This window comes from Diadema antillarum, unplaced genomic scaffold, assembly GCF_040938485.1.
Source record: "Diadema antillarum isolate AM-2024a unplaced genomic scaffold, OU_Dant_1.0 scf00000099, whole genome shotgun sequence".
NCBI classification, from domain to species: domain Eukaryota; kingdom Metazoa; phylum Echinodermata; class Echinoidea; order Diadematoida; family Diadematidae; genus Diadema; species Diadema antillarum.
In genome coordinates this window covers 1189316-1202381 of record NW_027270988.1, presented here as the reverse complement: position 1 = coordinate 1202381, position 13066 = coordinate 1189316, and the positions used below count along the sequence as shown (strand labels likewise).

The following is a 13066-nucleotide window of genomic DNA, read 5'->3' as shown; positions in this document are numbered from 1 at the left end:
CATATAAAAGCCACAGATTAAAATCAAGATTAACAATATTAGATCCTTTACCTTCCTAAATAATATTTTTAAGTGTAGAGCTAGTAAGTATTAAAGTACACTTGCTTACCAGTACTGCTTAGTGCAGGAAAGGTGCTAACATTAATGAAGTTGAACAATCAAGAATTCCAACTTGAATCAAAGAATCAGGATTTGGGGACCCAAGTAGGATCTTTAGGGAAAAAAAAAATGCTGAGGTTTAATCCAATTGATATATCTGTGTATGTCCTGTCCATTCCAGACCAAGCCGTGTAACGTCAAACCCTGTTACACATACCGCTGGTTCCGAGGCAACTGGAGCAGTTGTCAGTTTGACAGCAAGGCAGGCTGCGGTGTCGGAGAGCAGACCCGTCTGGTGGAGTGCCAGCGAAGTGACGGACTCACTGTGGACTGGGAGTACTGCTACTTAAATGGTGTGTGACAAAAATCATCTTCCCAGCTATTTAGCACATAGCTAAGTTATCATTTTGCTTCACTTTTCATTCTTTCGTGGTCCCCCTGATTCCCATTCTCAGTGATCACTTTTAAAGTCTTATGATCTTGTTTTCTATACAGTGACTTGATACAGAATTATGCATTCTATGGCATCCTTCCTTTTTCATTTACATTTTAAATCACAAAATGTTTGATAGTCTCTTCCTCTTTTTTGCTTTCTTTCTTTTTTTTTCGATCTCTTTTTTCTTCAAAATTCAGGAAAGCAATTCAGATAAAGGTATGAAATATGTTTTATTGTGACAATGAATGGCAAATGATATATTGATTTCTAGTAAGAATACACGTAGTTCTTGTTATGTCTGGATAATTCTGGTATTGTAATGAGGTCATACTGGATACTGTAGTTGTACTTGCTCATGACAGCAGATGATACAAATGGAAGGTACGTATGGACTATCACACTGATTAGTCAGTACTCTTGTGAGAGTCATAAGAATTCCTATGTGATAATGAAAATGTATGATGACGTTTACAGCATCCCACAGTATGTTTATTTTTTTTAAATTTTTGGATTGTATCATTCAGATGAACAGTAGCATTCTCCTTTTCACAATTTGCATTACATATACAATAAAACATATGTACAAACAGCAATACAATTTTGAATCATATACAGCATAAAACAAGGGAATGATAAGGAGGTGGAAAAAGTCAAATGAAAATACCAAGACACACACACACACACACAAAATTAAAAGCAAAAAAATAAACAAAAGAAAAGAAGAAAAAAATCACCCACTGGAATAAAAAAAAAAAGGAAGGTAAAAAAAGAAGAAGACATAACTAGACTAGTTAATTGAAACCCTTATCATTGTCTTCCCTGTGCAATAGTGTAAACCAAGTCCTGGACTGGAGGTGTACAATCTCCATGTTTCTCATTCGGTTCAAGAGATCTACTCAGTACTGCATTCGTTTGGGCAAGAATAAACAGTTACCCACAATGTCCCTGTCGACCCAGGAGTATAAATGGGTACCTGGCAATGCTGGGGTGATAATAAAGCCAGGGCCCTCTGGTAGAGCAGTGACAACACTGAAGAGGCTACCCTGGATAGATAAAACCTTACCATTTAATTATCATAATTAGTATTAGTATAAATGAGGACAATAAGTGGTATGTAAAGTAAGAAGGAGAGGAGAGGGGAGGGATGAGGACAAAAGACAGGGTTGGGGAAGTAGAAAGGGGCAGAAGGGGGGAAAGACAGTGTTTGACATTGTAATGGAGTCTCTCTCATCCTCTTTATGTCCCCATCCTGGGGTGTACATATTACCCCTCAGCCCAAGGGAATGAGGGCTCTCTAGAGGGGTGGAACCAGCTGGGGCTACACCCCAACCAGACATCCCTGGACCTGGACACTCACCGCCGCTGTGAAGTTTGGTGCCCCGGGGACTGTGTGGTAAGTGTGTCAGTACAGCACCCCATTCATACTGGGCCAAAGTTCATTATTCATGCAGATGTGGACTATACCAAATGATCTTGTGTGAATATTTCTTTTGGTGTCAGTTACTGTAAAACATGATATATGCGAGGCATGAAATTTTCGTGAATTGGAGCCGACGGCCTTTTTCGCGGCATGAAATTTTCGCGAATTGCCACTAGCATTCAATGCATACAGTGTAGACAAGAACTTCCGCGTGCATTTTGATTTCGCAAATCTTGGCGCTCGCGAAATGAACTTAAAATGCATGCAAACATTCCTTGTTTTACAGTATATTGTTAACATGACGTTAGTATTACTTTTTTTACGTTGTTTATTTGTTTGTTTGTTTGTTTGTTTGATGTTTTTTCTTGGGAATGGCTAATAAATGAGTCTGTTGTAACAGTTTATTAAAAAAAAGCAATTATCATGAAAATGGTATTACGACCTGAAACACTCAATTTTTTTTTTTATATTTCAACCAGAGACGCACAGAAGGAATTATTTTGTTGGGAGAGATTTTCTGTCACGTCATACTTGACATGGTATTGTTGTCCCTTCCTACCAGGTGTCAGAGTGGTCGCAGTTCACACCTTGCCTTAAAAATTGCTTCAATGACACACTGGGAGGCCAGAGAACAAGGACCAGAGTTGTGATCAGTCCACCAGTCTTGGGTGGGAAGCCATGTACTACACATCTCATAGACAGTAGGTGAGTTGAGTAAGCCACACTATTCCCTGCCATGCCAAAAACTGTTATTAAAGCTGTTGATGACTACATTGTAGTTCCAAGTATACTCCAGTAGATGGCTATGGGAAACATGTGTTATAACAAAATCAGCTCATCCTCATTGGGTTAACCCGTTGAGGATGAGTCCCGAGTGTACTTGGGCAGGTGTCTATGGAAAATGTGTATTGTAGCAAAATCAGTCCGTCCTCAAATGGTTAAAGTACTTGCATCTTTCCGTCCTCATAATTTTGCTAGTAAGTACATGTATATGTTTACAGCTGCACAAATAGTGCCTGGCCTTTGTGAGTGTATGTTGCTTATGTGGGAGTAGGGGGTTATTATGATTTTAGATTTTGAATGATAAGTTTCCCTTCGATGATACAAGTGCAGTGTGAGGTTCTAAGGCTGCCATCCAGACACTTTGGGATATCATTTGTGATGAGCACAAAGAATATGGGTCTTACAATGTGTATATACAAGTTCACATATTATTATGAAACACAAAAGCCCACCCAAACTGATTGATAGATAAATCGGTAAATGCCATAGTCCAATGAAAACTTCTCTCATGAATCCATCTCTTACACATGACAAGAGCTTGCGTATCCTTGTCATTGAACAGCAGTGATAAGATTTTGGGAGTGAATTCTAAAAGTCTGTTGCAATATTATCTGCAGAAGTCATACCTCCCTTACCTGGATAATAGCGTAGCTACTGTCCATTTGCAAGAAATACATTTCATATATAATCATAGCTTTGACAGAAAATTGACATCACAGCATTTACATTACTGGAATTTTTCCTCCAATTCCCCTTGTAGCATGTGTAGCATAAAAGTCTCAGTAAAAAGCTATAGTATATAATTATTGTGTCTTTAACCCATTAGTAACTGAACCGCCCAAAACTGTCTGTCAGATTGCTCCCTATACCACCCACAACCACTTGTTCACGTTTTTATTATTTATGCTTTACTGTTCTTATTGTTTTCATGTAGAATATATAATTATGTCATTTGAAAGCGGTCAAAGGTCAACACAAGTATGGGAACACAGGGAAATTACACTGTAGCACTGATAGAGTTAAATGGGAGATTCTTCCTCCTGGACCTCTCAGCTAATGGGAGACTCTTATCTGTCCATCATTTAGTGTTGTGTGTTGGACATTTCATGGCCAATATCTCATCCTGGGGTACTCAGTACTGCCATCAACGTAGTTGAGATGTCTTCTTCTTCCGTATAGGCAGGGTAGTGTAGTCTCAAGGAAATTACTTCAGATTTGTTCATGGCATGGATTGCTGCTTGATTTGCTCTGCATTTGTTTTATTTGTTTGTGAATTGCTTTCAATCTTCAAAAAGAAAAAAACAAAAATGTTTTGGTTTTTCTTCATACCCTTAGACCTTGCCCTGCTCAGGAGGCGAAGTGCCCCCTCTTTAGATGGATGACAGGAGAGTGGGACTCCAGCACCCGTAGCAGAGATGTGTGGTGTGAGATGGAAGGTAAGGAGTGTGAGATGAAAGGTAAGGGGTGTGAGATGGAAGGTAAGGGGTGTGAAATGGAAGGTAAGGGGTGTGAGATGGAAGGTGAGGGGTGTGAAATGGAAGGTAAGGGGTGTGAGATGGAAGGTAAGGGGTGTGAAATGGAAGGTAAGGGGTGTGAGATGGAAGTTAAGGGGTGTGAAATGGAAGGTAAGGGGTGTGAGATGGAAGGTAAGGGGTGTGAGATGGAAGGTAAGTGGTGCATCTTCTTCCGCTCTACAAGGAGAAAGGAATGGAAAGAACATCTTTTTTTTTCTTCTTCTGTTTTCCAAAGCAATTCTCTGAAATCAGCAACTTTGTATTACAAGTATACGTCTGAGCCTATATAACCCATTGTGATGTGCCCAGGAAATTGGTTCAACCTGCCAAAGTTTTTCATCAGCATCCAGTAATCCACCCCAATTTGACCATGTTGATGGTTTATCAAGTCTATTCAGATGTATGTTGAATGTAATAGCAATGTGCCTTAGTCTAGCAGGAAGGCCATGGTGACACAGTAGGAATGAGAGAGATCTCTATTAAATCTCAGTTAACCTGTTGAGGACGAGTCCTGAACATACATGTAGTTGTGTAAGTGTCTTTGGGAACTGCGTGTTGTAGTAAAGTCAGCCTGTCCGCTAAGGGTTTATTACCAATTACATGTAGCTTCCAAACATCTGTGGCAGTTGGTAAAGAAAGCACTCCAGTGTGCATGCCAGTAACAGCAGAGGCAGGATTTACAAAAGAGTTATCATCATTAGTAGTGGTATATGTACTGTAGTAGTAGTGTAGTAGTGGTAGTGGTAGTAGTACTAGTAGTAGTGGTAGTAGTAGTAGTAGTAGTAGTAGTAGTAGTGCTAGTAGTAGTAGTAGTAGTAGTAGTAGTAGTAGTAGTAGTAGTAGTAGTAGTGCTAGTAGTAGTAGTAGTAGTAGTAGTAGTAGTAATGGAAGTATTAATAGTAGTAGTTGTTGGCGCTGCTGCTGGTGTTGTTGTTGTAGTAGCAGTATGTGTAGTAATAGTAGCAGTAACAATAGTACCTGGTAATAGTAGTTTCGTAGTAATTTTTATGCCTCCGCCACGAAGTGGTGCCGGAGGCATTATGTTTTCGGGTTGTCCGTCCGTCCGTACGTACGTCCGTCCGCATTCGTTTACGCGATAACTTGAGAAATATTGACTGGAATTTTACCAAACTTGGTCCAAGTATAAAGTATGATGGAGCAATTACTTGATTAGATTTTGGGTGAAATCGGCCAAAGGTCAAAGGTCAAGGTCAAATCATGAAATTGTATCTGTTTACGCGATAACTCAAGACTGGATCGAGCAAATTTCACCAAACTTTGTCCGAGGATGATGTATGATGGGACAATTACATGATTAGTTTTTTAGTGAAATCGGACTGAGGTCAAAGGTCAAAGATCAAGGTCAAATCCTAAAATTTATCTGTTTACGTGATAACTCAAAACTGGATGAAGCAGCTTTCACCAAACTTGGTCCAAGGATGATGTATGATGGGGCAATTAGTTGAGGAGATTTTAGTGACATTGGCAAGAGGTCAAAGGTCAAAAGGTCAAGGTCAAATGCTAAAAATTTTGCTATTTCCCCCATATCTATGCAATGCCAGAAGGTATTTTATTGAAACTTAGTGTAGACATGTACTACTGTGTAAAGATTCTCCAGAGAGAGTTTCATGTCATAAGGTCAAAGGTCAAAAAGTCAAAAGGTCAAAGGTTAGGTGAAGATGTTGCAATTTCACTTTTCTCGCAAATGGTTCAATATATCTTCATGGACCTTGGTACATATGCATGTACTGACTGGCAGAGATTATCTAGGGAATTTAGGGGTCATGGGTCAATAGTCAGGGGGTCAAAGGTGAAGGTCAACTCTTCAAAACTTTACTGTTTCCCTCATATACTAGTATATACAATGCTTGCATTATTAGTTTTAAAACTTAATATACCTAATGGAGATTCTCTGGGAAATTTCCAGCCAGAAGGTCAGAGGTCAAAGGTTAAGGATCAAAGGTCAGGTTTAAATGAAAAAAAAAATATTTTGTACTGTAATTACACTCTTTCTTCATGCTTTGAAAATTACACAATGCATAAACTGATAACAGGGTTGGTCAGAAGTCAAGTAAAAATCCTCAATTCCCCAAATACATGTATGTGTACCTGCACTCTTAGACAATTATAGCAAACCCAGTTTGAGGAAAGTGAACACTCAAGACATTTCTGACAAACCTGTCATATCAATATTTTGCCAGTTATGTGAAACTGTCATCACACATTGTGAAGACATTGTACTATACACCTATTGGGAGAATCATGCATTATGGCGGAGGCATCAGTCGCCATAGCGACATTTCTAGTTCTTTTTGCCTCAACAGTGTTCATTGTATTATATTCTTGCGTGTTCACATTATATAAAATAGTATGCAAACGGAATACTTTTAGTCTACAATCAAGCCGTTAACGTAAAAAAAAAGTACTTCAGGAAAAGCCTGGCAGAGAAGAAATTATGAAATCAGTAAACTGTTATAAAGTAATTTAAGAAAAAAGAAATGCTAAAGGAGTCATTAATGCACCCTTCCTACAATGTCCATCTGTGTTTCCAGGCTTTGAAGGGAGGACTGATGTACTCATTGTACAGGGGGGCTGTGACGAGTCACTTCGGCCGCCATCGTCCATGGACTGTGTACCAGACTGCTCCTCAGTGGGAAGTTACTGTGACGATGGGAGATGCCATTGTGCCAACGGTTTCACAGGTAAAGTGCAGAATCTGTGAATCGGCAAAGGCTGGACTTTGATATGGAGCTCTTAGTGGCTCAGTGGTCATGACGACGAACTATCAATCACAAGGTTTATGGTTCAAGTCCCCTGGCAGCAGATGTTGTCTTCCTAGGCCATTCACTGTATCCTCAGTGCCTGGCCCTTCGGAAGGAACTTGAAAGCTGTCTTTTCTGTTGTTGCTTCCTTGCAAGCATTTGTTACATCCTTGAAGTGGCCACATACATCAACAACAACTTAAAGAAAAAACAACAACAAGACAAATCATATCAAATCAGATCAGATCAGATCAGATCAAATTATATGTTTTTTTAAAGACAGTGAATTTAATTATGAACTCATTGTACTGTACTTAATCACATTTTTATATTGACTATGACTTAAAATAAAATTGCATTTTCATATTTCTGTCTGTTTCTTTTCTTCTTTTTTTTTTTGGGGGGGGGGGGCAGCAATTAATTTTTTTTTGTATTAACCTTTTGAGGACGAGTCCGTAGTATACTCGGACAAGTATCTATGGGAAATGTGTGTGGTAGTAAAATCAGCCTGTCCTCAACATGTTAAGGCCCTGCTCACAATATGACTATGCAGAATTCAATATGACTGTGAAGCAGGCATGCTTTGGCTAAGAATATTCCCAAGCAGAGTAACACTGTACATATCAAGATTCTCTGTATTGTGATCACTCTTTTTCTTATTTCATATTTTCAAAGTAAGAGCACATGTTGTTGAGTGATTATTCTATTGTTGACAATGACATGAAATCTTGTGAACTGTACCTCGAGCGTAATCTTTTGAATAGAAAGGAAATTCTTGTATATTTTTCCCCAGGCACTGGACGGACGTGTTACCCAGCTGTAGGATGTGTGATGGATTCCCACTGTCCATTCCCACACACTGTGTGCAGCAAGGAAAGAGAGTGCACGTGTAGGAAGGGGTACTATGCCATTGATGGTAAGGGACACACCCAGATTGGTAGGAAGGGGTACTATGCCATCGATGATAAGGGAAACACTCAGATTGGTAGGAAGGGGTACTATGCCATTGATGATAAGGGACACACCCAGATTGGTAGGAAGGGGTACTATGCCATTGATGATAAGGGACACACCCAGATTGGTAGGAAGGGGTACTATGCCAGTGATGATAAGGGAAACACCCAGATTGGTAGGAAGGGGTACTATGCCATTGATGATAAGGGACACACCCAGATTGGTAGGAAGGGGTACTATGCCATTGATGATAAGGGACACACCCAGATTTGTAGGAAGGGGTACTATGCCATCGATGGTAAGGGACACACCCAGATTGGTAGGAAGGGGTACTATGCCATTGATGATAAGGGACACACCCAGATTGGTAGGAAGGGGTACTATGCCATTGATGATAAGGGACACACCCAGATTGGTAGGAAGGGGTACTATGCCAGTGATGATAAGGGAAACACCCAGATTGGTAGGAAGGGGTACTATGCCATTGATGAAGGGACACACCCAGATTTGTAGGAAGGGGTACTATGCCATTGATGATAAGGGACACACCCAGATTGGTAGGAAGGGGTACTATGCCAGTGATAGTTAGGAGTGTGCCCGGAATGTAGGAAGAGATGTGTACTATGCCATTGACAGTAAAGGGATAGCACCAAGGGGTATAGGAAGGGGTACAATGCCATTGACGGTATGGGATATGCCCAGAGGTGTAAGAAGAGGTACGTACTGTGCCAGTGATGGTGAAGGATACACCCAGGGACTTAGGAAGGGGTACATGTACTATGTCATTGATGGTAAGGGACACACCCACCAGGGGTGTAGGAAAGGGTAATGTGCCTTTGGTGGTAAGAGACACCCAGGTGTGTAAGAAGTGATGCTTTGGGTACTATGCCATTATTGGTAATGGACATGCCCAGGGGGTGTAGGAAGGGGCAATGCACCTTTTCAGATGATAAGGGACACTGAGGGGTGTAGGAATGGGTACTTCACCATTCAAGATAACACACCTCAGGAGTGCATGCAGGAGTACTGCATGCCATATGAAAATAGTAACAGACACACCAAGGGGTACTGTGCCAGCCATGTCAATGGGCACACCCAAGGGGAAGGGGAGGGGGTATGCAGTTACTGATGAGGGAAATACCCAGCCACTATGGTGTATGTGGTACCATCTCACCTGCTGAATCCTGCTTAACTTTTAGTTGTGATACCAGCCCTGCCACACCTGTTCTTGTTTTATGCCCACCCTTCTTCTCTCAGGGATGCTAAAATGTGTTCCGGTCAACACACCCACTTCTACCAGCAGTGACGGGCTGATCACGGACCAACATGACTCCAATGCAAGCCCCTTCCTGGGGAGAAAAGGTGAGAAAGAACCAGTATGTCAACAGAACTCAGTTATGGTGTTTTATTTGTGCTGTTGTGTGCACTTTGCTCGCCATGGGAAACTGTAATAGTAGAATTGTGAGAACAATACTTCACTGAGACTAGTTCAGAGCATACGTTGTATGCGGGCAGGTTTGTACGGAAAATGTGTGTTATAGCATTATCAGCTCATCCTCGGTGGATTAACCCGTTGAGGACAGACTGATTTTGCTACAATTGCACGCATTTCCCATAGACCCCTGCCCGAGTATACTCGGGACTCGTCCTCAACGGGTTATAAGAGGGTGTGTTCTATCACGTCATGCTCCTTAAAGACACATGATCAGAGGTTTGTGATCTCATAATGATGGTGAGTAGGAGGATTATATGTAGAATTATCAAACTCTTCCTCATTTGTGAGATAATATCTTGGCATTTGATGGTACCTATGCCATGGAGCATGAGTATGTATAGTTTAATGTGAGACATACTTGTGACATACTTTACACGTGTATCATGTCATAGCATATTATGGCTGCTTATCTGTTTCAGTATCCTGTCTGACAAGGACACAATTTATCTTGTAAAGGTTGTTTGGCTCGGGTTTGACTGGTAAGACTAAACGTCTGAATGATCTTGCATGCACCTCTCACAGAACCTAATTGATTCAGTGTTCCCATATGTCAAAGTTCAAAACATTTTCCTTGTGATCAGATTGTTCATTAGACTGTTTAATGCAGTGTGACTGTTTAACATACAATGACAAAATTTAATACAAGTGATGGTTAGGATCGGGTTGCTACCTTTGATAGTGATGATGATGTTGTTGGTATTGATGGTGTTGTTGTTGATTGCGTTGATGATTGTGTCATGTAGGAATCCCAATTATATGCAGATCATGTGAAAAGTGTTACTGTTGAGATGATAGTGATTATTGACAGTGACAATTCAAATAATTGACATACATGTGAATGTAACCATTTATTTCTCTGGGCTTGTTTATGTCCTTTTTTCTGTAGGCACATGGAAATGGATTGTTGTGGCAGTCTGTGTGGGTGTAGTGATACTAGCTGCCATCATTGCTGGTGTATTTATCTACAGGTGAGCATTGCACAGGGTGTGGTTCCCACATCATAGGGCCAATTCTCTACACGTCCTCTCCTTAACCCAACCTACAATGTAAGGACTCACTTGTGTAAGAAAATGGGTTAGATTACAACATATTTTCTCTAGATTGTGCTTCAGGCATGAATATAACACTTTTATCTACAATTTTCACTTCATCATGGAAATGATTTTATGTGTATACATTAATAATCTACATAGATATTGGTCAGTGTTTGGTCATAATCCATTTTGGATAACTAACATAGGGAGAATCAAATTCATTATATTGTGTGCTGTGATGTCCTGTCAGACAGTTGGTACATGTAATATTTAAGAATCTGACTGGTTGCCGATGGGGTTAGACTGAAGTGATGTGTACCAGTTACATGTGTTTGGTTTTTACAAAATTGCCTTTGTACTATTACACTGGACAGTCCCTTGGGATTCATATTTTCTCCTCAACACACTATTTTGGAAAAAATGTATCCTGTGGGGATGTCAAGTGTTATAATCATGCCTCTAAAAAGGCAATATCTGAATTATAGTGCCCTCAGGATAATACATTTGTTGTAGTACATGTTGTATATGTATCGGTCTCCTTTGGTTATTTCCATGCCTCCTACAGGTATTATCACACAGGGGAAGTCCACTTTGAGCCTATACCCCACAGCGTGCTACACCAACGCGGCTTTCCACTCACTTTCAAGAGGAATGGATTCCGAGACACAAAATGCTGACATCATCTGTCATGTGACATCATCTGTCATGTGATATCATTCGTCATGTGATATCATTCGTCATGTGACATCAATTGTCATGTGTCATCATTGGTCATGTGACATCATCTTGTCCACTCATTAATTTATATGCCAACTTTGCCACTTCACAATCAATCCATCCAGTTACTCCAAGTGTATGTTGCAAGGCAGTTAGATCTTCCTATTGCCTGTAGAATGTTTGTTATAATCAATGATTTCACAGCTGAAGTTCTGATGGAGCAATTCTTTCAGTCTTTTCCCTCCAGGTATTTTGAAGGTGAAGAATAACATTTTTTTATAGCTGTCTACAGAGAAAATCCATGCGTACCGTCAAATGTTTGTGTGAGTGTATGTGAGAATGTGTGTGTTTGCCGTAGTGGAGACGTGAGATGTGACTATGTGTGGGACTGAGGAGAAATTGAATATTCCTTCTGCTGCAATTGTTACTTGCTGGCTTTCAAGACACAGTACTGTTTGCAGAAGACACAATATTCATCCATGCTGTATACTGTAAAACACAATATTTTCGCAGCACAAAATTTTCGCAAATGGGAGCCGACGGCCTTATTCGCAGCATGAAATTTTTGCGTGTTGCCTCGAACATTCTATGCATATAGTGTAGACAAGATCTTTAGCGTGTATTTTAATTTAACAAAACCTGGCTCTCATAAAATTCGGGAAATTAAAATGCCCACGAACATTCTTTGTTTTACAGTAGCTTGCTCCTGTGCTGTAGATTGCAAGACATTGCAATAAATATTCAAGCAGCAGTGTAAGACTGCTTAACATGTGACATACAAAGGATGATAGAGACACGTTTTGATATTGATAGGGACACAAGAAGTTTGATGCATGTACCGTAATCAGTTGATGAAATTCAAAGCATTGTACTTGCCACAAGAGGGAGCTATCTTGTCCATTTTCCTGTTCAGTGTTACTGCAAGTTTGTTAATTGTTCTATTGTGAAATTGAATATACAGAGTACTGGCAACTGAATGCCCTCCTGCTGTTTACTGTAAAAGTGGATATTTTCGTGCGACTAATTTTTCGCGCTTCGCAGGGTAAGAAGAGTTTCGCGTGTTTTTAATTCTGCGGAATCAAGACATCACGCACAGGGACATATGGCAAGCAAAAATATTCGCGTGCTTTTATTTTCGCGCTAGTTTCTGGTTGAGCGAAATGCGCGAAAATTTCAACAACGCAAAAATTTCCACTTTTACAGTAACTGTATAATCTGATCAAAAAGTCAGAGCTTCAATCTGTTACTCCAAGATTTACTGAGAATAAAAGTTTTCAGAAAAATGAAAAACAGACAAATGGGTGTTATGCAACACCTTGTGTAGGAAGAAAAAGTTCTTACTTTTTGGTCTGTTGGCCATGCACTATTAACATACTGTAATATTGCCTGCCATACTAACATCTTAATATTGTACAAGTTGTACTGTATTATGATCTAAAGGTACTGAGGTGTTGTGTCATGAAAGGAAGGAAAATTAAATTGTCTCTTTCTTCTTCTTTTTTTTATGATGATCATCATAATGCTAATAATACTATGAATGATTAAGAATTCAATTATTTCATCATGGTTATCAATCAAGTGATTACAATGATTATAATTATTAATACTATTGTTATTATTACTGTCAAGAAAGCTATACCCTTCAACAGTATATGCAATGTGTAATAAACTGATAAATGTGACTTCTCTGCATTAGGATGAGTTAAATGAGATTTTTCTTCCAAGTGCAGCTTTCCAGTTGTTGTGTGCACTTTTGCTCTGCATCCTTTTTTTCCCCTTCAGATGATTTCAGCCAAGAAATGTATTGATTACAAAAATCTTGAGAGATTGAAAAGTACAATGTAAGTAGGAG

At 39.8% G+C, this 13066-nt stretch overlaps 1 protein-coding gene across 1 annotated transcript in view; it reads left to right on the top strand.

The window, feature by feature from the left end:
• The window catches only part of LOC139718769 (thrombospondin type-1 domain-containing protein 7A-like), a 70701-nt gene extending 59527 nt beyond the window's left edge, over positions 1-11174 (top strand). The window contains exons 18-26 of the mRNA XM_071630233.1: positions 281-452; positions 1816-1928; positions 2518-2660; positions 4074-4181; positions 6818-6954; positions 7808-7930; positions 9226-9330; positions 10350-10431; positions 11063-11174. Coding sequence (XP_071486334.1) covers positions 281-452; positions 1816-1928; positions 2518-2660; positions 4074-4181; positions 6818-6954; positions 7808-7930; positions 9226-9330; positions 10350-10431; positions 11063-11174 — 1095 coding nt within the window. The remainder of the gene's footprint in view (positions 1-280; positions 453-1815; positions 1929-2517; positions 2661-4073; positions 4182-6817; positions 6955-7807; positions 7931-9225; positions 9331-10349; positions 10432-11062) is intronic.
• The last annotated feature ends 1892 nt before the right edge of the window (positions 11175-13066 follow it).